The sequence below is a fragment of the Sinocyclocheilus anshuiensis genome, unplaced genomic scaffold (assembly GCF_001515605.1).
Source record: "Sinocyclocheilus anshuiensis isolate Anshui unplaced genomic scaffold, SAMN03320099.WGS_v1.1 scaffold135, whole genome shotgun sequence".
Taxonomy (NCBI): domain Eukaryota; kingdom Metazoa; phylum Chordata; class Actinopteri; order Cypriniformes; family Cyprinidae; genus Sinocyclocheilus; species Sinocyclocheilus anshuiensis.
Window position 1 is genome coordinate 1,592,237 of NW_015552564.1, and position 23,993 is coordinate 1,616,229.

Here is a 23,993-nt window from a genome sequence, read left to right on the forward strand (position 1 = left end):
GAGAGAGAGAAAGAAAGAAAGAAAGAAAGAAAGAAAGAAAGAAATAGTTCTCAGGTTCTCCATACATATTCTTTCTGCAAAGAGGTCAGTACAGCGATCCGTCTTTCTCAGCCTGCTCACCTCCCATTAGCTTCTGCTGACAGTTGACAAAGCTAATTTGGCTTGGAGCTCCAGGGCTCTTCTTGTTCTCCGGAGCTCCTGGTGTCTTCTGGTCTGCGGGGGATGCTGGGTTGGCTTGGGCAAGCTTGGCCTCCCAGTAGTTTTGACAAGCATGGTACAGAACCTGCACAAACATGCATTTCTCTGCAGCTGAGCTGGCTACCCATTGATCAGTGGTGCGGTCGAACACTAGGTCGAACTCAGGAGTGTCCTGAAAATATGCATTCCGTCAAAATAACAGACTATACTGGAAAATAAAAGCTGCATTAAGAAGGATGGTCACCTTATCGGGGTTGATGCCATTGACCTGCCGCAGCTGCTCCACGGACCACTGAGACCTTTTAGCAAGCTGTCTTGTGCCTCGATACTTCTTAACTTTAGTAATGAGGACTTGAGCTGGTCTGCTGTTAGTAACTACATGGAAACAAGTCTCCATCAAACTTCAAGAACATTGCTCGACAAACGATTAAACTAGTTACTACTTTAGATACTTTAAGTTTATGAAGAGACGCATTACCTGACAGGCAGAGGTAGGTTAAGTAGTCCCTCTTGCGACCTGCATTGAGGAAGGACAGTCCTTTCCTCTTCATCCTCCTCCTCACCTCAATGGCAACCAGTAACTTTTCATCTCTTGGGACAAAGATCTCACGGCTGATGGCTGACTGAATGTTCATCTTCAAAATGCCTTGTATAAATGTTTCCAAAAACATAAACAAAACATATTTTTGTGCCCATTTCTGCTGTTTCATATATATATATATATAGCTGTAATTTTGAACTTTGAGAAAAAAAGTATCACCATTTCCACAAAATATTAAGCAGCACAACGCTTTCAACACTGATAATAATAATAAATGTTAGAATGCAGAATTTGAGCCAATTGCCATTATAACACATAATAAATTAACTGATTAATATTACTTGGTCAAATCAACGGTTTAATATTTACATTTCTGCAGATTCATTCATCGTTTTGTGACAACTTACCCCAATTAGTGCGATAATATATATATATATATATATAAATTATAAATAATTTTAAATACTTTTTTTTTTTATTTTTTGCATTAAATACTTTTAGAACAAAATTGTTCTACTGCTATAATTTAACTTTAAATAACTTTTTTTTTAAGTGTAATGAAAAAAGTATCAGTTCCACAAAAATATTAAGCAGCACACCGTTTTCAACACTGATAATAATAATAAATGTTTCTTGAGCAGCAAATAATCATATTAGAATGATTTCTGAAGGATCATGTGACACTGAAGACTGGAGTGATGATGCTGAAAATTATGCTTTGCATCACAGGAATAAAATAGATTTTAAAATATATTAAAATTGAAAACTTTTTTCCCCCAAGAATATTAAATTTTTTCTAAGATTTAAAAATATTTTGAACAGTATAAAGTATATATTTTATATATAGTAGCCAAGTTTATGTCATGTATCTATACATATATTGAAATACGCTATTCACTCGAGTAATAAGTGACAACCAGCCCCAGTGTGACCAACAAAGTTAATAGATATGGTCAAAAAAAAGCATTTAATATTACATTTTTAAACAACCGACGTTTGAATGTTAAATTCATTTATTAAAAAGTTAACACATTTCAAATCTAAATGACACGTTAGCTCAAAAGTTTCCAAACACAAAACAACTTTGTAAATTCCTAAAACCACACTAATTTTTGAATAAATAGATAAATCAACACACCTTCTGCTTCCTCGTCCTGTAGCTTTCTTCCTCTCTCGAGCCTTGAAGAGCGGCGAGAAGCGTCCAGCAGCCCTGTCTGTGTCTGTGCCTCAAGCCATCTTTATCCCGCATCTCATGAGAGACTGTTGGGCGTGTGGCAAGCCCCGCAGAAAACCCGCAGGCTGTGTGCTATATCCTAGTGAGCTGCCTACTGAGAGAGCACTTTAGGGATCCTAGACGCGTCTGAGTCAGTTGAGCTCAAACATGCTGTCTAGTTTAGCGCCTTGCAGACTTGAGACAGAGCCATTTTGTTTACATTATATATATATATATATATATATATATATATATATATATTTACTGTGTATATATATTATGTATACATAAATACACACAAATACAGTACATATTTAGAAAATATTTACATGTATATACATTTATATATTTATATTCTTCTATTTTATATTATATTTAAATATATTTAATATATAAACAACATATTTTTCTTAAATATATACATGCATGTGTTTGTATTTATACATAATAAATATACACATTATACACACATATATTATGTAAACAAAAACTTTTATTTTGGATGCGATTAGTCGCGATTAATCGTTTGACAGCACTAGAATACATACATAATTCAATGAATAAACGAACAAACTAATATGAATGAATTGATAAATAGGGATTTTTATGCCATTTGGTATCTAATGATATAATAAAATATGTACGCAGTATCGTTTTTTTAAATGTTTTTTAAAGAAGTATCTTATTCTCAACAAGGCTGCATTTCTTTGATCAAAAATACAGTAGAACAGTAATATTGTAAATAGTATAATGTAAAAAAAAAATAACTTATAACTTATTTTTAATATATTTTAAAATGTAATGTGATGTCAAAACTGAATGTTCACCAGCCATTACTCCAGTCTTCATTGTGGGGTTATTATATAACTGAAACTAAAACTGAAAAATATAAAATGCAAAATGTAATAATAAATGGAAAATTCCAGTGAACAGGTGCTTAGTGCTCGGGCCCCCCACAAAAAATAATAATATAAAATATTAATAAAAAGTATAATACTATCTCGATACCAAAATATGACTGCTTCAGTGTCACAGTGCTGATTTGGTGCTCAAGAAACATTTCTTATTATTTTCATTGTTGAAAACAGTTTCAGCTACTTCATATTTTTGTGGAAACCAGGATACATTCATTCAGGGTTATCTGATTATTGGATAGAAAGTTCAAAAGAACAGTATTTATTTGAAATAGAAATCTTTTGTAACATTATAACTATCTTATAAAAATATATTAATAAAAAATAAATAAAAAACTGACCCCAAACAAGCAAGTGCAATTTACCAGCTTAACACACATAACAAAAACTGCCACAAATATTGTATCAGTATACTGGCCATATTATCAAAAGACAGGTGGATTTACACCAAAATACTGCTTATTTTGATAGAATGCAAATTTGACATTAACAACAAAATGTATGGAACAATTTTACCCTTCCATTTTAAAAATGTATTGTATTGCTGACCTGTTTATTGGGTCACACCCCCAGTTGAGAACAACAGCTCTAGTGTCTCTATTTGATGACTCATTATTGATGGTTAAAGCTAAATCACCCCTCAGGGATTAATAAAGTTGTATTGTTTTCCATTTATTCTGATCAGGGCCCACAGCAAACTCTGCTCGTAGCCGATAGCTATATTACCTATAAAGTCAAAATTTAAAAGCAATTAACAGAATGCGACAGAGCAGGCGGTCGCTATCAATTTTAATGAAAAACACGAGGTTCATTAAAGAGGAACAGCTCTGTGTTCACTGAAGCTAAACATGAACAGACACGCTGGAGTCCAGTTCTGATATATATGCACATAATGCAGACGTTTCCCTCTGACACCTGATGAAGATCGCACTCTTCACTTTATTGGCACATTCAAGGGTGAGGTAAGGAGAAATGTTAAGTGCTTTTCTCTTGTCATCGTAAAGGCATGGGGGGTGTCATTTTTTAGGATTACTGTAAACAAATCATACAAAATTAATACAGAAAACATGAACGTAACAAAAACGATGGTATTAATTTAAAATGGCAGTGTGACTGTACGGTTAATTAGTGTTATAATACATTAGAAAACAACATGACAAGTAACATGTTTGATATGCCAACTGCAGAGAATGCCACGTATGAAAAATGTTAAATGTGTCAACTTGGACAGAACTAAGAGGAGATCCAGTTGTAAGGGGTTTTTCGAACAGCTTCAGTGGAAAACATCCAGACTTTGTCTTTCATGCACGTTAAAGCATAAACTCTAATTCAGTGGTGATCATAGCAAAGAGTGCATTCAAATGTGCAGTAGATTTCAGTGTCTATCATGCGAGTGCAGAGGAGAAACTAATGCCTCAAAACTGTATTGGAAAGAGAACAAGGAAAAGGGAAATGGGAATGTCTGGAATAGTTCATCTAGAAACGAAAATTCTGTGACCCTCCACCATGATGTTCCAAACCAGTATGACCTCCATGGAAGACAAAAGGAGAAATTCTGAAGAATGTTCTGGGCTGCGTTTCTCAAAAGCATCAGCCCTGCTCGATCTTTCCAGTTACAATACATGGGAACTGAGGCTTTCAAGGTGCAAAGGGGCTCATAAAAGGGATCCATACAACTAGTCCAAGTCGTCTGAAGCTAGAAAATAATTTTGGGAACAGACTGAAAGGTCAGTGGTTATTCACTGGTAACGTTCTCCTCAAACACTACGACCGGATCAAAGATTCAGTGAGTTGAGCTCGGTTGATTGAATCATTCAGACGTTTTTTTTCAACTACATCAGTTAAGAGCTAAATCAAATAAAGATGCATTCATGATTCAGACACTGCTACTCCACTCATGACTGTGGAAAGGAGAGCTAGGGCAGATATGAACATTTTTAGAGAATGAAAACTTAAATTTCAATCTGTTCTTCACATTAAATTCAGAGGACTTGGAATATTTTCAATTTTCAGAAACTTTATGGTGTTTCGCGACATTTTTAAAGCTTAAAAGCTTCAGTTTGCATCAGGGTTATAATCGTTAACCAAAAAAAAAAAAAAAAGAGGAAAAAAAAAAAATCATTACTTGAAATAAAATATAAAAAATATAAACCTATTTTATTACAGCTACTTGCCAACATTTCTCATTCTATTTACAAGAAAGCAATTAATAAAAAATAAAAACAAATAAAATACTGAGGCTAAATTAAATAAAATGAAAATAAATAAATAAACTAAAATTAGAATGAAAACAAGTAAATAAATAAATAAATAAAAACTCAAAATATGAATAAAGTCTGTATCAACGATACTAAAATAACACTGGTCTCCATTCAATGTAACTGCATGTAAAAAAGCAACTAGTACAATTCTTTAAAATATCTCTTTTTGTTCCACTTAAGAAAATTACATGAATTTGGAACAACATGAGGGTGAACAAATAATGACAGAATTGATATTTTTGGGCGAACCATGTTTACTAATGGTTATTCTCTTCGAATTAATCTATCTATGTGCACTGCTCCCGTCAACTATCAACTCAATATTTGGCCACTTGTAGGAGTGATGCAGATTGTGTTTTATCATCTAAATAATGTAAACATAGTATTTATGCTTCATTTATAAAAATTGTCAAAACTATTATTTTTAGGCAAGAAAACACATCTTATGTACTTCTAAAAAAAACCTTCTGATTGTGAACCTGCAATTCAGCAGATTTTTGTCAGTCATACTATACAACCACAACTTAAAGGGATAGTTCACCCAAAAATGAAAATTTGATGTTTATCTGCTTACGCCCAGGGCATCCAAGATGTAGGTGACCTTGTTTCTTCAGTAGAACACATATGATGATTTTTAACTTTAACCGTTGCAGTCTATCAGTCGTATAATGCATGGCAATGGTAACAAAATCTATGAGAGTAAAAAAAACATGCGCAGACAAATCCAAATTAAACCCTGCGGCTCGTGACGACACATTGATGTCCTAAGACACGAAACGCCCTGGGGGTAAGCAGATAAACATCACATTTTCATTTTTGGGTGAACTATCCCTTTAAGTCAATACACATCAGTCAATATGAAGAGTCTGCTGCTTTGGGAATTATCAAGATGTGAACAGTCAGAATTTTCAAGCTGCAACAAGTAGTATCATTACCACCATCTCATCGAGGTTAAGAACAATCCTAGTCTGGGGATGTAGTGGAGAGAGTAAGTCTCTTCCATGGGTGTGCTTCTAAATTAGGGAAAACAAGGCAAGGACAGGATCTCTGATGCACAGTGAACAAGGTCTGCTAAACTATATTAAGGGAGCGATCAAGGGTGGTGCTGTGTGAGAGTTCATATGTGTGTTTGTTATGACTCGGGGTTGTCCTCTGGCATGTCATTCGCTTCATTTGGCCTGTACATGAATGTTAGCAGAAACAGAGCCACATCGTGGGAGCACCAATAGGCTGTGTGCGACGTCACCGCTGACCAATAGCGGCTCTCCACCAGGCCCTCCCTCAGCTCAAAGTCTATGCGTTTCTCGAGCTCAACTGCAAAACAGTCACAAGAAGAATGTCATTGTCATGCGTTTTGAAGGTCTGGAGGTTTGACTTTCTACTCAAAAGCAAATTTGACAAATCATCGAAAGTCCTTATGGAAGCCATTTCAACCTCAGAGTAAAAATAAATCTCAAAAAAACTGTGACTTTATTTCTCGCAATTGCGACTTGATCATAATTGCAATGTTGTATCTAACAGTTTGAATTCATAACCACAAAAAAAAAAATAACTTTACATGCTGCAAATTACAAATGTACCTCTCCGAATTGTTAATATATTTTGTAATGTGATTTTACATCATAACTTCTTTTCATAATTGTGACTTTATGTGCCATATGTGTGACTTTATTCCCTATAGGGAAGTCGTGGCCTAATAGTTAGAGAGTTGGACTCGTAACCCAAAGGTTGTGGGTTCGAGTCTCGTACCGGCAGGGATTGTAGGTGGGGGGAGTGAATGTACAGCGCTCTCTCCCACCTTCAATACCACGACTGAGGTGCCCTCGAGCAAGGAGCAAGGCCCAACTGCTCCCCGGGCGCCGCAGCAAGAATGGCTGTCCACTGCTCCGGGTGTGTGTTCACGGTGTGTGTGTGTTCACTGCTGTGTGTGTGCGCACTTTGGATGGGATAAATGCAGAGCACTAATTCCGAGCATGGGTCACCATACTTGGCCACATGTCACTTCACTCACAACTGCAACTTTATTTCCTGGAACTGTGACTTTATATTTTCAAACTGTGAATGTATATCTTAAAATGTGACCTTTATATCTCGCAATTGCGACTTTGTTTCTGATAATTGTGGTAATTGACAGAGCAATTTTATGATTTCACATCTTGCAGTTGCAACTTTGTTTTTCATAACTGCAACTTTTTATCTCACACTGTGACTTCATACTGTATCTAGCAATGTTACTTTATCTTGCAATTGTGGCCTTCTTTTTTAAAATTGCAACTTTATTTCTTGGAATTAAGATTTTATATGTTCAAAGGATGAATTTATGTCTTAAAATGTGACTGTACCTCCAGATTGTGACTTTATATCTCGTAATTGCGACCCCGTTTCTGATAATTATGATTTTATAGCTTATGGTGCAATTTTATATCCACGGCATGATTTTATATCTTGCAATTGTGACTTTGTTTTTCAGAACTGTAATATTATATCTCACACTGTGACTTCATATCTAGCAATGTGACTACTGACTATATCTCACAACTGCGACTTTGTTTCTTATAATTATATATTTCTTGGAATTCTGACTTTATATATTCAAATTGTTAGTCAATAACTTAGGACATCTATATGTCTAAAATGTGACTTTATATCTTGCAATTGCGATTTCACATCTCACAATGTATTTTATATCTTGCAATTCGACTTTATGTTTGGTAATTGCAACTTTATATATCTCACAATGTGACTTAATTTCTTACTTTAAACCTTATCTTACAAATACCTTTTAATTTTTTACTCAAATGTGGAAACATGTTTCCATTATAATAAAGGATAAAGTTATCAGTAAAATCGGAAATATTAGCGCCACCAAACTGCAAAGATATAGTTTGTTTCCAAACAGGTTTTCTAAACCAAAATACTGAAATCATGAAATTATGAGTACTGAGAAAATTATGAAACTGTGTGTTCTTCTTTGTGAAGATGGTGCTTACAGGACGAGTTATCCATAATGGCAGAGGCTGACTGTAACATGCTGGTGTATCCTGTCTTCTCCTCGATTTTCTCCTCTGTCTTTTCCTCAACTTTATCGTCTAACTCCACAGGCCGGCCATCTTCCCCTTTCTCACAAGCCCCTCCTTCAGAGTCTGATGGCTCCTCCTCCACACCACCCACCTGTCCACTAGAGCGGGAAAATCTGGAGAACAGGATACCGCCAATGCCTTTACCTATACTTGCCGCTCCTGCAGAAAAAAACAAGTATGCACAGATAATGTTACATTTTAAGAGTCGTAAAACCTTCTTATTTCAGAAATCAGCATTGCTTTGGAACATGCAATATTTGTATAAAAAAAGGTTTTATATATATATATATATATATATATATATATATATTAGGGCTGTCAGTTTAACGACTTAATTAATTAGGCCTAGTTATGAAAAAATAACGAGATTAAAATATTTTAACGCAGTTAATGCACTGGCCCCGCCCCCAGACCTGTACGTAATCTTACATTTCATACAGTTGACTGTTGACGAATATGATGCAGGGCAACAACTCCATAAATGTAGTTATGCCCTAAAATTCAAGATATTGGGGCAAAAATGCCCTTATATGTGTTTTTGTCTCATATTTATATCATATGATAAGCGATATCACACGTGCAGCGAGAGCAATAGCCTGTCACACAAGTGCTGCTTTACAAGCAGCGAGAGCAATATCACACGAGTGCTGTTTGTCCTGAATATAACGAGAGCAAATGTGATTTTATACAACAGTTCAGTAAATAAGAAGTTAATATTGTGTTATATTTTAAACACAATATTGTCTGTTTTTGCTCAGTTTTGGCAACAAAAAAAAAATTACCTATAAAGCCACAGCAGAACTGTTGTGCGTCTCCGAGCAACACGAATTGGGTGAATCAATGATTCAAAGGCCCATTCATAAAGAGAGCTGTTTAAATTCTTGAATGAATCAGCCCAAATCGAATGAATGAATGACTCATAAAGACATTTACAGCCACCTGCTGGCAGATTTAGTTTCTTATTTAGAGTATTATTTCATTTTAAAAAAGGGGGGGAAAAAGGAGAAAAAAAACTTTAAATTAATAGTTCACCCAAAAAATTATGTCTTATAATTATGTTAATTATGTCATGATTTACTCAAACCTGAATGACTTAAACTACTTTCTTTTGTGTAACATAAAAAAGTTATTTTGAAGACTGTTGGTAACAAAGCAGTTTTGGTTATCAATAACTTCCATTGCATGAAAAAAAAACCTGACATGTTTCTCAAATTATCTTATTTTATGTTCCATAGTTTATGTTAGCCTAAACGTTTGTTTAATAAACGTTTTAATAAATTTGATGTTGATTTGAATAAAATATTTCTTTCTAAAGCTACTATTTATAATGACTAATTAATACTTTCTCATTTAACACAACAATAGCATTAAATAATCTTTTGGGGGTATTTTCACAGCCAAATGTAATTTGCGATTAATTAGATTAATATATATATATATATATAAATTTCTGTTAATTTTGTTTTGACCTATAATATATATTATTGCTCAGGGGTTTTACAAATCTCCAGTTGTTTCTGTGACACTTCCTAATTGCTTCCTATTGATCCAATGCTTTGCTGAACTGTTTCTATTTATCGCTTTGCGCACTAAAATCAAGAGCTATAAACTGCAGGTACGCAGTAATTGAAGGCAGACTGCCATTATCTCAGGGAGGCGTAATCCTACTCCTACACTGCACACTATACATTCTGCTCGCCCCTGCAAGTGTTTTACTATTCCAGACGCCTTTAATGACCTCTCTCTTTCCATCTCACCCATGATGCTGGCCTTGCCCAGGCTGGTGATAGACTCGCCGTAGTGTCTGCGGGGCTGTGGAGGGGAGGTGCAGGGGCTCGGGAGGCTCTCCGTATCGTGGCAGATTTAGTTTCTTATTTAGAGTATTATTTCATTTTAAAAAAGGGGGGGAAAAAAACTTTAAAGGGATAGTTCACCCAAAAATTTTTAATTATGTCATAATTTACTCGAACCTGAATGACATTTTTGTGGAACATAAAAGAAGGTATTTTGAATGGTTACCAATGACTTCCATTGCATGAACAAAAAAAAAACTGATGTTTCTCAAATGTTCTTCTTTTATATTGCATAGTTTATGTCAGGCTGTTATAGCCTAAACGTTTATGTGTAATAAATTTTATGTTGAATCAAATAAAATATTTCTTTCTAAAACTACTATTTGTAAAGTCTACTTAATACTTTCTCATTTAACACAAAAATAGCTTTAAATAATCTTCTGGGGGTATTTTCACAGCCAAATGTAATTTGCAATTAATTCGATTCATTAATCGACACATCATGTAATTAATTAAGATTAAAAATTTTAATCGACCGACAGCCCTAATATATACACATCTAGTAATATATATATATATATATATATATATATAAATTTCTGTTAATTTTGTTTTGACCTATAATATATATTATTGCTCAGGGGTTTTACAAATCTCCAGTTGTTTCTGTGACACTTCCTAATTGCTTCCTATTGATCCAATGCTTTGCTGAACTGTTTCTATTTATCGCTTTGCGCACTAAAATCAAGAGCTATAAACTGCAGGTACGCAGTAATTGAAGGCAGACTGCCATTATCTCAGGGAGGCGTAATCCTACTCCTACACTGCACACTATACATTCTGCTCGCCCCTGCAAGTGTTTTACTATTCCAGACGCCTTTAATGACCTCTCTCTTTCCATCTCACCCATGATGCTGGCCTTGCCCAGGCTGGTGATAGACTCGCCGTAGTGTCTGCGGGGCTGTGGAGGGGAGGTGCAGGGGCTCGGGAGGCTCTCCGTATCGGACACAGAAGCACTTTCCTTTGACGGATTCAGTAGAGTGGGACGGATCTGGTCATACGGTGTGGGGCTGGTGGTGTTGTACCTAAAAAAAAAATCAATGGTTACATGAATGTACAAAAATATATGCAGTCACAGAGTGCATTGTACATTATAGAAACAGCACTTTATTTGCTTACAATATTTTTTTTCCCAATTTAACACTTGAATTAAAGTTTTACATTTATTTAGCAAAGGCATTATTTTACTCACCAGTGAATTTGGACAGGTGCTATATTACTATAATGCTTCAGGATGAGAGGTTCCAACCTGTATGCCTAAAAGGAAACCATTTGTTTTTATTTGATTGTTATGTATATTTCCTGACTGATATACAGATATTATATAGCTTCGATTACAATAACAGGAACTATACTGAAAAAAAAATGGTGTAGAAACAATTTTCACTCAGAAATTGCTAGTAAATTTTACATTTAATTACAAAGAAATGGTAAGTAACACATTAAATTGAATGTAAAACTTTGACGTAGAAATATAGTATTTCCTTGTAAAACACTCCAATAATATTTAAAACTTCTTTTTTTTTTTGGTCATATTTTTTAAATAACAGTTCAAAAAGGGGGGCGGGGGGGGGGTCACAGTGAGGCACGGAAGAAACATTTTTGGGTTCCTTAAAGAATCTTTCAATCAAAGGTTTTTATAAGAACCATTTTTCTTACGGTGAAAAAAATTTTAACAATCTAAAGAAACTTTTTCCACTATAAAGAAGCTTCTGTGGAATGGAAATGTTCCATGAATGTTCATGGAACAACAGAAGCCAGTAAAAAACTACAAATAAATAAATAAAAACTTATTTTAAAGAATGCATTTGAATGAATTAGAATTTAGGGACAATTTCAACAGATTAGAGCTAACTATTAATATGAACTATTACTTGTATTTTAATGCTAGAATTCATCATTTTATTTCCAGACTAGGTTTTGTTTCCCAACTGGCTCATAATATGGACCAGTAAAAAGAGAAATGTGATCCTGAGCTATATTTACACTGCAATCTAATCACACTCACTACAGGATCAGTGGGATGGAAGATGTTGAAAAGCCTCTGGCAGATGGATTTGGGTAGGATGTGGTCCTGTGTTCCGTTGGTTCCGGGACAGACACCTCGCAAAGCCAAGAACACAGCCAGAGGAGATCCCATGCAGAAGAAGTTCTCCACCTACAACCCCAGATCACATGGTTTATTGATTAAGACAAACAGGAGAAAGGAAGGGTACGGTTATACTAATGTACCTTGAATTTCAGGGCTGGAGAGGGTCTTGAGGATGAGGTTTGGAAATGCCGAAGCTTATCCTCCAAATCCCTCATTCTGCAAATGAAATATTAAATTAAATTTTTGGAGAGGAACATCGCATAAACCAGATTAACAGAGGGATTGTCATTGTGGAGTAGAGTGCAGACAAAACTAAAAACCTTTTAATAATTCATGATTTTTAAATGCATCGGAAACAATGGGAGAGCACTAAAATCAATGCAGCTGACAAACAAACAAATGGATAATAAGAACTAATAGAAAAGGGTTGTAAAGGTTGATATTTCTAAATCTTAGTGTATCAGACAACAGAAATCACCTTTAAAATAACAACTATATTTTTACATATTCTTATGAAGACAAGAGTGGTGCTAGCCATGCAAAACTGACAGCCAGGACGTTAGTGGCTACGATGTTGTGAACGTTTATTAGCAAAGTTTCTGTTTGGTTGCTACAGTGCTCCAAATGGATGTTAGCATGTTGCTAGTGGTTGTTAGTGTGTTGCAGGAGTGGTCTGGGTGGTTGTTAGCATGTTGATACAGTGGTTAAGGTTGTTAGCATGTTGATATGCAGCTTCTAGTGTTCTGAATCGTTGCTAGCATGTTGCTAGAGTGTTCTGAGTGTTTATTGTTAACGTGTTGCTATGCAATTGCTGGAGTGTTCAGGTTATTAGTGTCTTGCTAGTGTGTTCTGGGTGGATGTCCGCATGCTGCTACAGTGTTCTGAGCATAGATATGTATAGATTCCCCATTCGACCGCTCCAGGCACGTAGAAGCGGCCGCCGTCTTGGAACGGGCAGCTTGACGTCATTCACCATTCTGTAGGTTCGCACAGAGCCGTTGAGCCGTTCTGTGCAGGATTGTGGCATCTTTCGAATATTCAGTGATTACTATGGTGAATGATGTCAAGTTGACCGTTCCAAGATGGCGGACGGCTTACGTATAGCGGCCCATAGAAACAGTCGCTAATGAGGCATCTACGTATATATACCTATGGTTCTGAGTGGCTGTTAGTGTCTTGCTATTGTGTTCTATGTGGTTGTTAACATGTTGCTAGTGGTTGTTATCGTGTTGCTAGAGTGTTCTGAGTGGATGTTAGCATGTTGCTACAGTGGTTAAGGTCGTTAGCATTTTGATATGCAGTTTCTAGTGTTCTGAATGGTTGTTAGCGTGTTCTGAGTGGTTGTTAGCATGTTGCTACAGTAGTTAAGGTTGTTAGCATGTTGATATGCAGCTTCTAGTGTTCTGAATCGTTGCTAGCATGTTGCTAGAGTGTTCTGAGTGTTTATTGTTAACGTGTTGCTATGCAATTGCTGGAGTGTTCAGGTTATTAGTGTCTTGCTAGTGTGTTCTGGGTGGATGTCCGCATGCTGCTACAGTGTTCTGAGCATAGATATGTATGTTACAATGGTTAAGCTTGCTAACATGCTAAATGTTGCTGCAGTGATTAAGGTTGTTAGCATATTGCTATGCAGTTCCTAGTGTTCTGAATGGTTGTTAGCATGTTGCTAGAGTGTTCTAAATGGTTGTTAGCATGTTGCTACAGTAGTTAAGGTTGTTAGCATGTTGATATGCAGTGTCTAATGTTCTGAATGGTTGTCAGCATGTTGCTAGAGTGTTCTGAGTGGTTGTTAGCATGTTGCTACAGTAGTTAAGGTTGTTAGCATGTTGATATGCAGTGTCTAATGTTCTGAATGGTTGTCAGCATGTTGCTAGAGTGTTCTGAGTGGTTGTTAGCATGTTGCTACAGTAGTTAAGGTTGTTAGCATGTTGATATGCAGTGTCTAATGTTCTGAATGGTTGTCAGCATGTTGCTAGAGTGTTCTGAGTGGTTGTTAGCATGTTGCTACAGTAGTTAAGGTTGTTAGCATGTTGATATGCAGTGTCTAATGTTCTGAATGGTTGTCAGCATGTTGCTAGAGTGTTCTGAGTGGTTGTTAGCATGTTGCTACAGTAGTTAAGGTTGTTAGCATATTGCTATGCAGTTTCTAGTGTTCTGAATGGTTGTTAGCGTGTTGCTAGAGTGTTCTGAATATTGCTAGGGTGTTGCTATTTGATCGTTGTGGAGTGTTCAGAGAGGTTATTAGAGTGTTCTGGGTGGATGTTAGCATGTTGCTATAGTGTTCTGAGTAGTTGTTAGCTTGTTGCTGTGCTGTTACAGTGTTCTGAGAGGTTGTTAGTGTCTTGCTATTGTGTTTTAGGTGGTTGAGAGTGCTTTGAGAGGTTGTTAGTGTATTAATAGAGCGTTCTGAGTAGTTATTACCGTGTTGCTATGCTACAGTTTTCTGAGAGGTTGTTAGTGTCTTACAATTGTGTTCTAGGTGGTTGTTAATATGTTGTTAGTGTTTGTTAGCATGTTGCTAGAGTGTTCTGAGTGGTTATTGTTAGTGTGTTGCTATGCGATTGCTCATCTGTTTTGAGTGGTTGTTAGTGTCTTACTAGTGTGTTCTGGGTGGATGTTAGTGTATTGCTATGCAATTACTAGATTAATCTGAGTGGTTGTTAGCATGTTGCTATACAGTTGCTACAGTTAAGGTGGCCATCCATCCGGTTTCAGGTTGGACAGTCTGGTTTTGAAATACCATGTCCGTTTACAGCAGACACTCATTTGTCCTCCTTTTAAGATCGCTATTTTATACTTTATACAATGGTATATAATAAATAAATAAGGTAACATTAAGTGATATACATTTTAGACAGAATATTGTCAGTATTGACTGTTTTGTCTATTTTTGTTCTTCTATCTCCGATCAACATGGTGGCGTTTCGTTCCTGAGTGATTCAGCATTTCTGAACGAATCGGGTGAGTGATTCAATAAGACATTCATTAAGACAGTTGTTATATCCGAAACTGCATACTAGTATACTACTTTTACTATTTTAGCATATCTTTTTAGGTACAAATTGCAAGAGTAGTATACTAGTATGTGGAAATGAAATCAGTAAGTCACTTTCTTCATTCCCGAATGAATCAGCCATTTTGAAGGAAACTGTTATTTTCTTTTATATTCAACACATTATTTGTTCATTGTATAAATGCATTCATGGCATCTCTGAACTGCATTAAACAGTCTGCAGAAATACATTTAAATGCAACTTGAGATGCAGCTTCTTGAGATTTTGTTAATATTGATTTCATTTGATTGGTAATTGCATTTATTGAATAAATATACAGATTTAAATTAATGATGATGCATACATTTAATAAGGTTAGAAGGGTAAATATTAGTGCTGTCAAACGATTAATCGCGATTAATCGCATCCAAAATAAAAGTGTTTGTTTACATAATATATGTGTGTACTGTGTATATGTATTATGTATATATAAAGACACACACATACAGTATATATTTTGCGATTAATCGTTTGACAGCACTAGTAAATATATAAAGGGTAAAAATAAAGGGTATAAGGCTTATAAAGGGTAAAAAAAATGTCCATGGAAATCAATTAAATCAATTTAATTAAAATGTTTGTTTTTTGTCACTTGTTTAGGAATATTTTTCCGTTTTTATCCTGAAATCCTGCCTTGGAGTGTCCTCCTTTTTGGAGTCACAGAAATGGCCACCCTAAAACACTGTTTTAAGTTTTAAACTGTTAAAAGTTCTAGAATGTTTATTTTAATGTTCATTGTCATTGTGCTGCTTATTATTATTAGATTTACTAATATAATGGGGTGTAATTATAATTAGTTGTAAACCTTAAGCATGTGTTACGAAGATCCTCCAGTAGCTGACGTTCTTGTCTGCTAACATCAGCCTCCATGGCATCTGGCACCTCTTCATGAACAAAGCGCACAGGGTCCCACCCTGTCATGATGTCAAAGGTGATGACACAGCCGAGTGAGTGGGAGACGATGGACACCTTTCCTTTCTCTGCAAATTCTGGGTTGCGCTCACAAAAGAGCGTGTAGAGTTGGTTCAACTCTTTGGTCAGACCCCGGGTGATCTAAGGATGCAAGTGCAGTGAGCATGAAATGAACAATTGCGACACTTTATTTGTGTACTAGGAAAGAGTAGGACAGAGTGTGCTTCAGTGTGGGACATTTAGTCAAACTTTACATGAAAGAGACTGAGAATAGCTATGCTCCAAAACCTAGTCAGCTGCCATGCTGTATCCTGCCTACATAGACAGCTGCCTTCTAAATTAGAATGCATTCTGAATTTAACCTAATAAGTGAAAGACTTGTAACACTGAACATAGGTACTGAATAAAAAAACATGTGAAGTGCATGGGAAATTCAGTAACTGATTTCAACTGAATGTTGCTAAGCTAAAAATACTCTAATAAGCTAAAATACATAGCGCACACACGTACTGGTTAAAATAATATATTTTAAATAATATCGACCTATATTTATTTATACTTTCTGAATTTTATACTCAACATTTCTGGTCCACAAATTACACTCAGATACGCATGTACTTGAGATAATATAATATTAATTAAATAAAAGGCCAATTAAGCATACTCAAACAGAGAACACTTTCAAGATTACACACTTAAGCACACTATTAAAAAGTGTAATTCGTAATAATGTCAAATTAAAAGTTTGACTTTAAAGTACATTTTAAATAATTGTTTTACTCTTTTGTTGTGCTTTAAATAAGTACAATTATTTTGATGTGTTGACTAAAATATATGTTGCATGTAAAGTATGTGATTATAATTTTACTCTGTTATTCAATATTACACTGAAAATTAATATATTTAACATATACTAAATTGCAACTTCATCATGAAAATGTGATATATTTAAATACATGACATATAAGTTCCAATAGACATGACATTTGGCTGTACACTTTAACCATATTTGAAAGAAAATAGAATTATAAAATTACATGTAAAGATTTACTTAGGTGGGTCAAAAAAAGCACTCTAAGGTTCATCTAATTGCATTTTAATTGCAACTGACATGCAATTAAGTGTCTGAAAAAAATACTTTGTTCACATTTAAATATATTATTTCATAAGTATACTATTTTCATTATAACTTTTAAGTATGCTAATGTGTAATTTATTTTTTACATGGGAGTACCTTCTTTAAAAAGAACACGTGATGCTGCCTTAGATTTTGGCCAAAATGAGATATTTTAGAAGGCAACATAATTATGCATAATTTAAGTACAGTCTTTGCATAAGGAGCATGTTGTTTATGTGCTAGATTTTGAAACATGACTAGTTTATAATGGGTTAGAGAGCTGAAAAAAAGGAAAAATAATGAGAAAATGAATGAAAGAATGGAGGATTGTGGCTGTATGTCACCTCATCCCTGTACAAAGGGCTTGTGTAGTACATAATGTCCATGGCACTGCTGTTCAGCATGTCTCTTAGACCTCGCACTTTGTCTGGAGTAATGGAGTCCACGGTGTCTGGAAAAAGTACACTTCATCATAAATAAACTATCTATCAATGACAATAGATTTCAAACATAATGTACTTTGTTTTTTATTATTGTCCATAGTCAATACCTCCATCAAGGGTGAGTTTAGATCGCCATTCCACAGGAAGGAACTCAACGTGTTCATTTGTTCGGTCAGAAAAGTGTTTCTCCTCCATCTTGCGGGCAGCATCACGCATCCTGTCCATCAGTGAAATGCATCAGTTAGTTTCAGGTTTAGATGACTGGTTTTGTCCAGATTCAGCTGTGTGATCAGTGGACTCACATGCTTGTATTTCTAATGATACGGCCCTGATCCATCTTCTGGCCAATCCCATGTACCACAAAGACTATGTGCGTTGTTTCAGGGGGTGTGTCCTCTGGAGCAGCCTCCTCTACATAACCTCGATGGAGACGGGTCCCGCTGCTGGACGCTAACCAGACATGAAGGAAGAACCTCTGCTACTTTGTAACATTGATAATCACTTCATTTTATCTTTAGTTTTAAAAATGGCTCTGCTTGTGAAAAAGCTTAAAGGTTCTGAATGTGCACTTGTTGTGTACTTTGAATTTTAGAAGAATGGTAAAATTGTACTTGCAGATAATATAATATGAATTAAATAAAAAGCCATATAAGAGTACTTAAAGGTATAGCTCACCCAAAAATGAAAATTCTGTGATAATGTATTCACCCTCATGTTCTTCCAAACCTATATGAGCTTCTTTCTTCTATTGAACATAAAAGATTTTTAAAAAGTGCACTTCGTAATGTGAAATCAAGGTTTTACTTTAAAGTTCATTTTTAATCATTATGTTTTAATAAAATTCTGTTATGCTTTGAAGAAGTACACTTAGGCCTACTTCTGTTGACTAACATGCTAAAGCTTATGTAAATTACTTGTACAATTCATAATTTTAACTCTAGTGTATCACTTAATGTTACATTTAAATATATTGTGAATGTGCTGCCAACCTATATGAGCTTCTTTCTTCTATCGAACATAAAAGATTTTTAAAAAGTGCACTTCATAATGTGAATGTTTTACTTTAAAGTTCATTTTTAATCATTATGTTTTAATAAAATTCTGTTATGCTTTGAAGAAGTACACTTAGGCCTACTTCTGTTGACTAACATGCTAAAGCTTATGTAAATTACTTGTACAATTCATAATTTTAACTCTAGTGTATCACTTAATGTTACATTTAAATATATTGTGAATGTGCTGCCAGGGTGACGCGGAGGAGACGAATTGTTGAATAAAGTCGTTATTTTTGTTTTCTTTGCACACAAAAAGTAGCTTTGTAGCTTCGTAAAATTATGGTTGAACCCCTGATGTCACATGGATTATTTTACCGATGTCCTTACTACGTTTCTGAGCCTTGATCATGGTAGGATCCTTGCTGTCTATGGGAGGGTCAGAGAGCTCTCGGAATTCATCAAAAATATCTTAATTTGTGTTCCGAAGATGAACGAAGGTCTTACAGGTTTGGAACGACATGAGGGTGAGTAATTAATGACAGAATTTTTGGGTGAACTATCCCTTTAAGACAGAATACTGCACTCATCAAGCCATTTCATGCGGACTTTTTTTAATGAGCAACACCACTGAGAATGTACTTACTAATCAAGATTGTTACAAACCTTTGGAGAATCCCAGTTTCTGAGTAACAGTCCGTGCAATCTTTGAAGTGGTAGCATCGCTGTAAAGGTACACTTCATCCACGCTGTACCAGTCCACGTGGCTCCGGCTTAGTTTCAGACTGTGAATGGCTGAGTGAATTAAGGGCAGAAGTCAAACACGTCGGTTTCAAATTACCTGACTGTTAAGTAATGCCTAACCAGCTCAGTTCATTTCAATTAAGGGTCTTTTTGACTATTTGCAAACACAAGTGACAGTCAATAGCCCTTCTGTAGTATACATGTCACCAGGGATTGACTTACTTCAAATGTGTGTCATATGAGACAAACAGGATGTCTGGGTTGGGTTGTGGTTCATTCATGACCGTGCCTCTAGATCAGCTGAACTAAGCGTTAATGTTAAGTCGGCCTTTGTGTGCTTGACCCCTATTACAAAGCTTCCCTAACCCTGAGTCCTATTCGTAACATGGTTTAGTACCATCTTTGCTGTCCACCGTGGTGGCCACCGCTTCCGTGTCAAAGGTGTCTTTCATCTGCCGGCCTCGGAAACAGCCCAGGTGCTCCAGTTCAATGAGGTCACTGTCCTCTTCCTCCAGTGGCAACCAGGTCCCGTCCGTGAACCACTGGCCCCTCATGACTGGGATGTGGTCCTGTTCTGTAAATGCAAGCAGTATGAATTGTTATCCGTTTCTGAAGAAACATTTCATCTGACAAGTTTTTGTTTACATGATATATGTGTGTGTACTGTGTATATTTATTATGTATAAATAAATACACACACATACAGCATGTATTTTCATTTACATTTAGTCATTTAGCAGAAGCTTTTATCCAAAGCGACTTACAAATGAGGACAATGGAAGCAATCAAAATCAACAAAAGAGCAATGATACGCAAGTGCTGTAACAAGTCTCAGTTAGCTTAACGTAGTACACATAGCAAGGGTTTTTTAAATTATAGAATAAATAAAAAGAAAAGAAATACACAGAATACAAACAGTATAGAGCAAGCTAGTGTTAGTGTTTTTTTTTTAAGAAAACAAGCAGTTAGTAAATGAATAGAGTGCAAGTCTAAAAGTGCAAGTCTTTTTTTGTAAAGAATTGAATTAGAACAGAGAGTGCTGGAGTTAGAGGGTCAAATAAAGATGGAAGAGATGTGTTTTTAGCCGATTCTTGAAGTATACATAATAAATATACACAGTACTCACACATATACTGTATCATGTAAACTAAAACTTTTATTTTGGATGTGATTAATCGCGATTAATCGTTTGACAGCACAACTTTTATGACATTTTTTGTGTCTTGAATAAAGTCTATGTTTCATATAGAGAAAAGCAATATATAGATTTCTCTTTTTCGCTAAGTTTGCACTGTTTTCTCAAACACCTAAATTCACATTCATTGATGCCACTTTGTTCATTCTTGAAGTGAACTTTTGTCTGTATTGTAGTTAGTTTCATTGTTTTGGACTGTGAACACTAAGCTTGAAATTGAGAAGGCAAGTACAGAATGATGCCACTGGCATGCAACTGATTTCAATGCTGAAGTGTGTCTAGATGTCTTGGCTACAATTTAGCGTGCAAATGAAAGACTGTAAATTGTAGTGTATAGAAGTCTGAAAGAGATAGTTTACCTAGAAATTAAAAAAGTTGTCATCATTTACCCTCATGTTGTTTCAAACCTGTATGAATTTCGTTCTTCTGTTGAACACAAAATATTTAGAAAAATGTTGGTATCCAAATCAACAATGCCTTGCTGGAAGGAATTTCCCCTTATACTATGAAAGTCAATGGCTACCAGAAACTGTTTGGTTACCAACATTCTTCAATATAACTTATTTTGTGTTCAACTGAAGAAAGAAGGTCATACAAGTTTGGAACAACTTGAGAGTGAGTAAATAATGACAGAATTTTTATTTTGGAGTGAATTATTCTTTTTAAGGTCCAGTGACATTAGTAAAATCTCACCAAAATTTAGTGGGCAAAAAATGGACCATTGTTTATTGTCAATAGCTCACAATTTTACACAAATTTTACAGCTCACACAGAACTTAAACACCCTTTACATTTTCACCTTGATATGAAACATCTGATTCCTATTGATTGATTTTGCCCACAACAATTCACTGAAATCTGTCTGCACCTCTGAATAAAAAGTTTAAAATAAAAGTTCTGCCATTATTGCATATGTTATTACAAACACAAAAGTGAGTGAGTGAGTGAGTGAGTGAGTGAGTGACGTGACATGTGGCCAAGTATGGTGACCCATACTCGGAATTAGTGCTCTGCATTTATCCCATCCAAAGTGCACACACACAGCAGTGAACACACACACACACACACACACACACACACACCGTGAACACACACCCGGAGCAGTGGGCAGCCATTTATGCTGCAGTTGGTGGGCTCGGTGCCTTGCTCAAGGGCACCTCAGTCATGGTATTGAAGGTGAGAGAGAGCGCTCCCACGACTTCCCCCTTAGGAGATGTTACATCTCCATTAGTTAATGCTCCATTAGTAAAGAAGCCAAAAGGACTAGTGCCATCCATTTGAGGAACAGACCGTAATGTATGTTGTTATTCGATAGAAACCACATTCAATCTGACGAGACTGACATAAAATCTGATGACTTTCAGGGTCAAGTTTGAAGTATACACAGACTACTTTTTAGGATACTTTAATGGTGCTTTTGACAGTAATATTGCTGTATGTATAAGGGCTGTATGAACATTCTGCAAAACATCTAATTTTGTTTTCTTGTAAAAATACTCACGGTTCCAGTATACAGGATAACAGTCTTTCTTGTTGATGTCCACCTCGTAGAGTCCTCCGCGGACGCACACTGCGTCCACGTTGATGCTTTCTGAATCCAGCTCCGTCTCTTCCGTAGAGCATCCAGCCTCCGCGCTCTCGGTTACCGGTTGCGCTGCCAGCGCCGCCGACTGTCTCCGGACCTCCGGGGCGTCGCATCCTGACGGTGCCTCGAATAAATCCTCCGCTTCTTCGCCCGCATCCCTCCGTTTGACCTCGTTCGGATTAAGTTCGCAGTATTTGCGATAAGCCAACTCGATTTTCAAAGAATCGTGTCCAACAAACGGTTTCCAGGTCCGCTTGTCCTCTTTGTAGAACCAGCGCACCTCCTCGGGTCCGAGCTCCGTGACAACTTCCCCGCGGTGCCGCGAGCTGTTGGAGCGGTTGCGCTTTTTCGTGGCGACGTTCCCGTCACTTTCGCTATAGTTGAGGTCTCCGGTGATGTCGAGATAACCGGAGTCCGGGTCGGAACCGAGACGGCCATGATAGGCGGCGAAACCCTCTTCCACCAGGCCTAGCATCAGTTGGCGTTGGCCTCGGGGCAGCGGCAGATGTCCGTCTATGCCCGCCTGCACCGCGTCCATCCCGGCGCGTATCGCGTCGCCCGTGGGTTCGTCAAAGCAGGACGCGCACGCATCCTCCATCCTTCCCCATTTAACGGCGCTGACATTTTCCCTGCTTTGCGAACAACTCAAAGACGTTTTGTCTTGATAAGCGCTCATCGCTGTTTCTAGAAAACAGCAAACGGAGCGATTCCAGCAGCGGTCAGCTGATTATAATAACAACAGATCTAACTGTGTCAAAACCTCTCCTTCCCCCGGCGCGACCGGAGCGGCCAGCATCTGTACGGATGCGTCAATCACACACGCTGGACTTGAAACTCCATTAAATAAAGGCGAATTCAGTCGCACAGTCCTCAACTAACAGAGCGGACACGCCACGCTGTTCACTTTCCATTAATACGCCGACTGTGTTTCTCTCTGTGGAGCCCCTCTTGCTCTGTAGCGCCGTCTGTCCGACTCGTGAACGAATCTTTCTGTTGAGTCGGATCTTTTCAATGAATTGGTTCAACCGGTTCACAGAATCAGTCTGAACGAGTCGTCCACGGCAGAATCTGTCCGAGCGGTTCTCGAGTCCAATGGATCAGTGGCGAAAACCGTTGCTGTTTTTGAAATATCACATATTATTTCTGCCTTATAGCGGACTGGAATATGCCTTAGGCTTAGACTGTTTATAGTTTATCTTTATGTGGCTTAAATTATATAAGTAGGCAGCAGGCCTGGCTATTCTAAATAACGTTGTTTTAATAAGCTTGGTTAAAAATGCAGTAAACAACCTTATTAATAAACAAAAACGTAATATAAAACGTAATATACTTTAAAAAGCATACACTGTACTTTCTGTGAAAACTAAATGAATCAACTTGGCATTCTACTTATTGAGAGACACAGAATAGATTTTTTTTTTTTCAATTAAAATATTCAGTGTTCACTTTTACTTTTTGGCTACACTGAATATTCTAAAGAGGATGAAAAGTGTATTTAACTGATTTACTCATATGTGACCCTGGACCACAAAACCAGTCATAAATAGCATGGATATATTTGTAGCAAGCCAACAATGCATTATGGGTCAAAATGATCAGTTTTTCTTTTATGCCAAAAATCATTTGTATATTAAAGATAATGTTCCATGAAGATATTTTGTACCGTAAATATATCAAAACGTAATTTTGATTAGGAAGGACTTCATTGCCAATGACTTCATTTGCACAACTTTAAAGGCGATTTTCTCAATATTTTGATGTTTTTGCACCCTCAGATTCCAGATTTTCAAATAGTTGTAT

At 36.4% G+C, this 23,993-nt stretch overlaps 2 protein-coding genes across 6 annotated transcripts in view; both read right to left on the reverse strand.

The window, feature by feature from the left end:
* The window catches only part of LOC107664831 (syntaxin-binding protein 6-like), a 10,228-nt gene extending 8,073 nt beyond the window's left edge, over positions 1–2,155 (reverse strand). For all 4 annotated transcript variants that reach the window (XM_016455513.1, XM_016455512.1, XM_016455510.1 and 1 more), the window contains exons 1-4: positions 1,878–2,155; positions 677–844; positions 443–573; positions 121–370 (exon numbers count right to left, since the gene is read on the reverse strand). In XM_016455513.1, the coding sequence (XP_016310999.1) occupies positions 121–370; positions 443–573; positions 677–833 (538 nt within the window). In that variant the 5' untranslated portion in view covers positions 834–844; positions 1,878–2,155. The remainder of the gene's footprint in view (positions 1–120; positions 371–442; positions 574–676; positions 845–1,877) is intronic.
* A 1,134-nt stretch (positions 2,156–3,289) lies between these two features.
* Positions 3,290–23,180, reverse strand: ddhd1b (DDHD domain containing 1b). 2 transcript variants are annotated; one of them, XM_016455494.1, is made up of 13 exons: positions 22,110–23,180; positions 19,811–19,987; positions 19,336–19,464; positions 17,980–18,127; positions 17,785–17,894; positions 17,579–17,685; positions 16,011–16,258; positions 12,293–12,368; positions 12,069–12,218; positions 11,253–11,317; positions 10,907–11,085; positions 8,118–8,366; positions 3,290–3,898 (listed from the first exon to the last, which is right to left on the reverse strand). In XM_016455494.1, exons 1-13 carry the CDS (start codon positions 22,867–22,869, stop codon positions 3,801–3,803), a joined length of 2,496 nt encoding a protein of 831 aa, XP_016310980.1. In that variant the 5' UTR covers positions 22,870–23,180; the 3' UTR covers positions 3,290–3,800. The 2 variants fall into 2 exon arrangements, with proteins under 2 accessions (XP_016310980.1, XP_016310979.1); XM_016455493.1 differs by lacking the exon at positions 3,290–3,898 and adding an exon at positions 5,967–6,441.
* Positions 23,181–23,993: the final 813 nt, after the last annotated feature.

Bases quoted from the DNA above. Each gene is read 5' to 3' on its own strand.
- ddhd1b (XM_016455493.1), bottom strand. From the start codon at position 22,869: ATGAGCGCTTATCAAGACAAAACGTCTTTGAGTTGTTCGCAAAGCAGG. The intron at 11,318-12,068 runs GTGAGTGTGATT...GTTTCCTTTTAG, and splicing joins TCCATCCCACTGATCCTGTA to GCATACAGGTTGGAACCTCT. The intron at 8,367-10,906 runs GTGAGATGGAAA...TTTTTTCTGCAG, and splicing joins GGGCAAGGCCAGCATCATGG to GAGCGGCAAGTATAGGTAAA.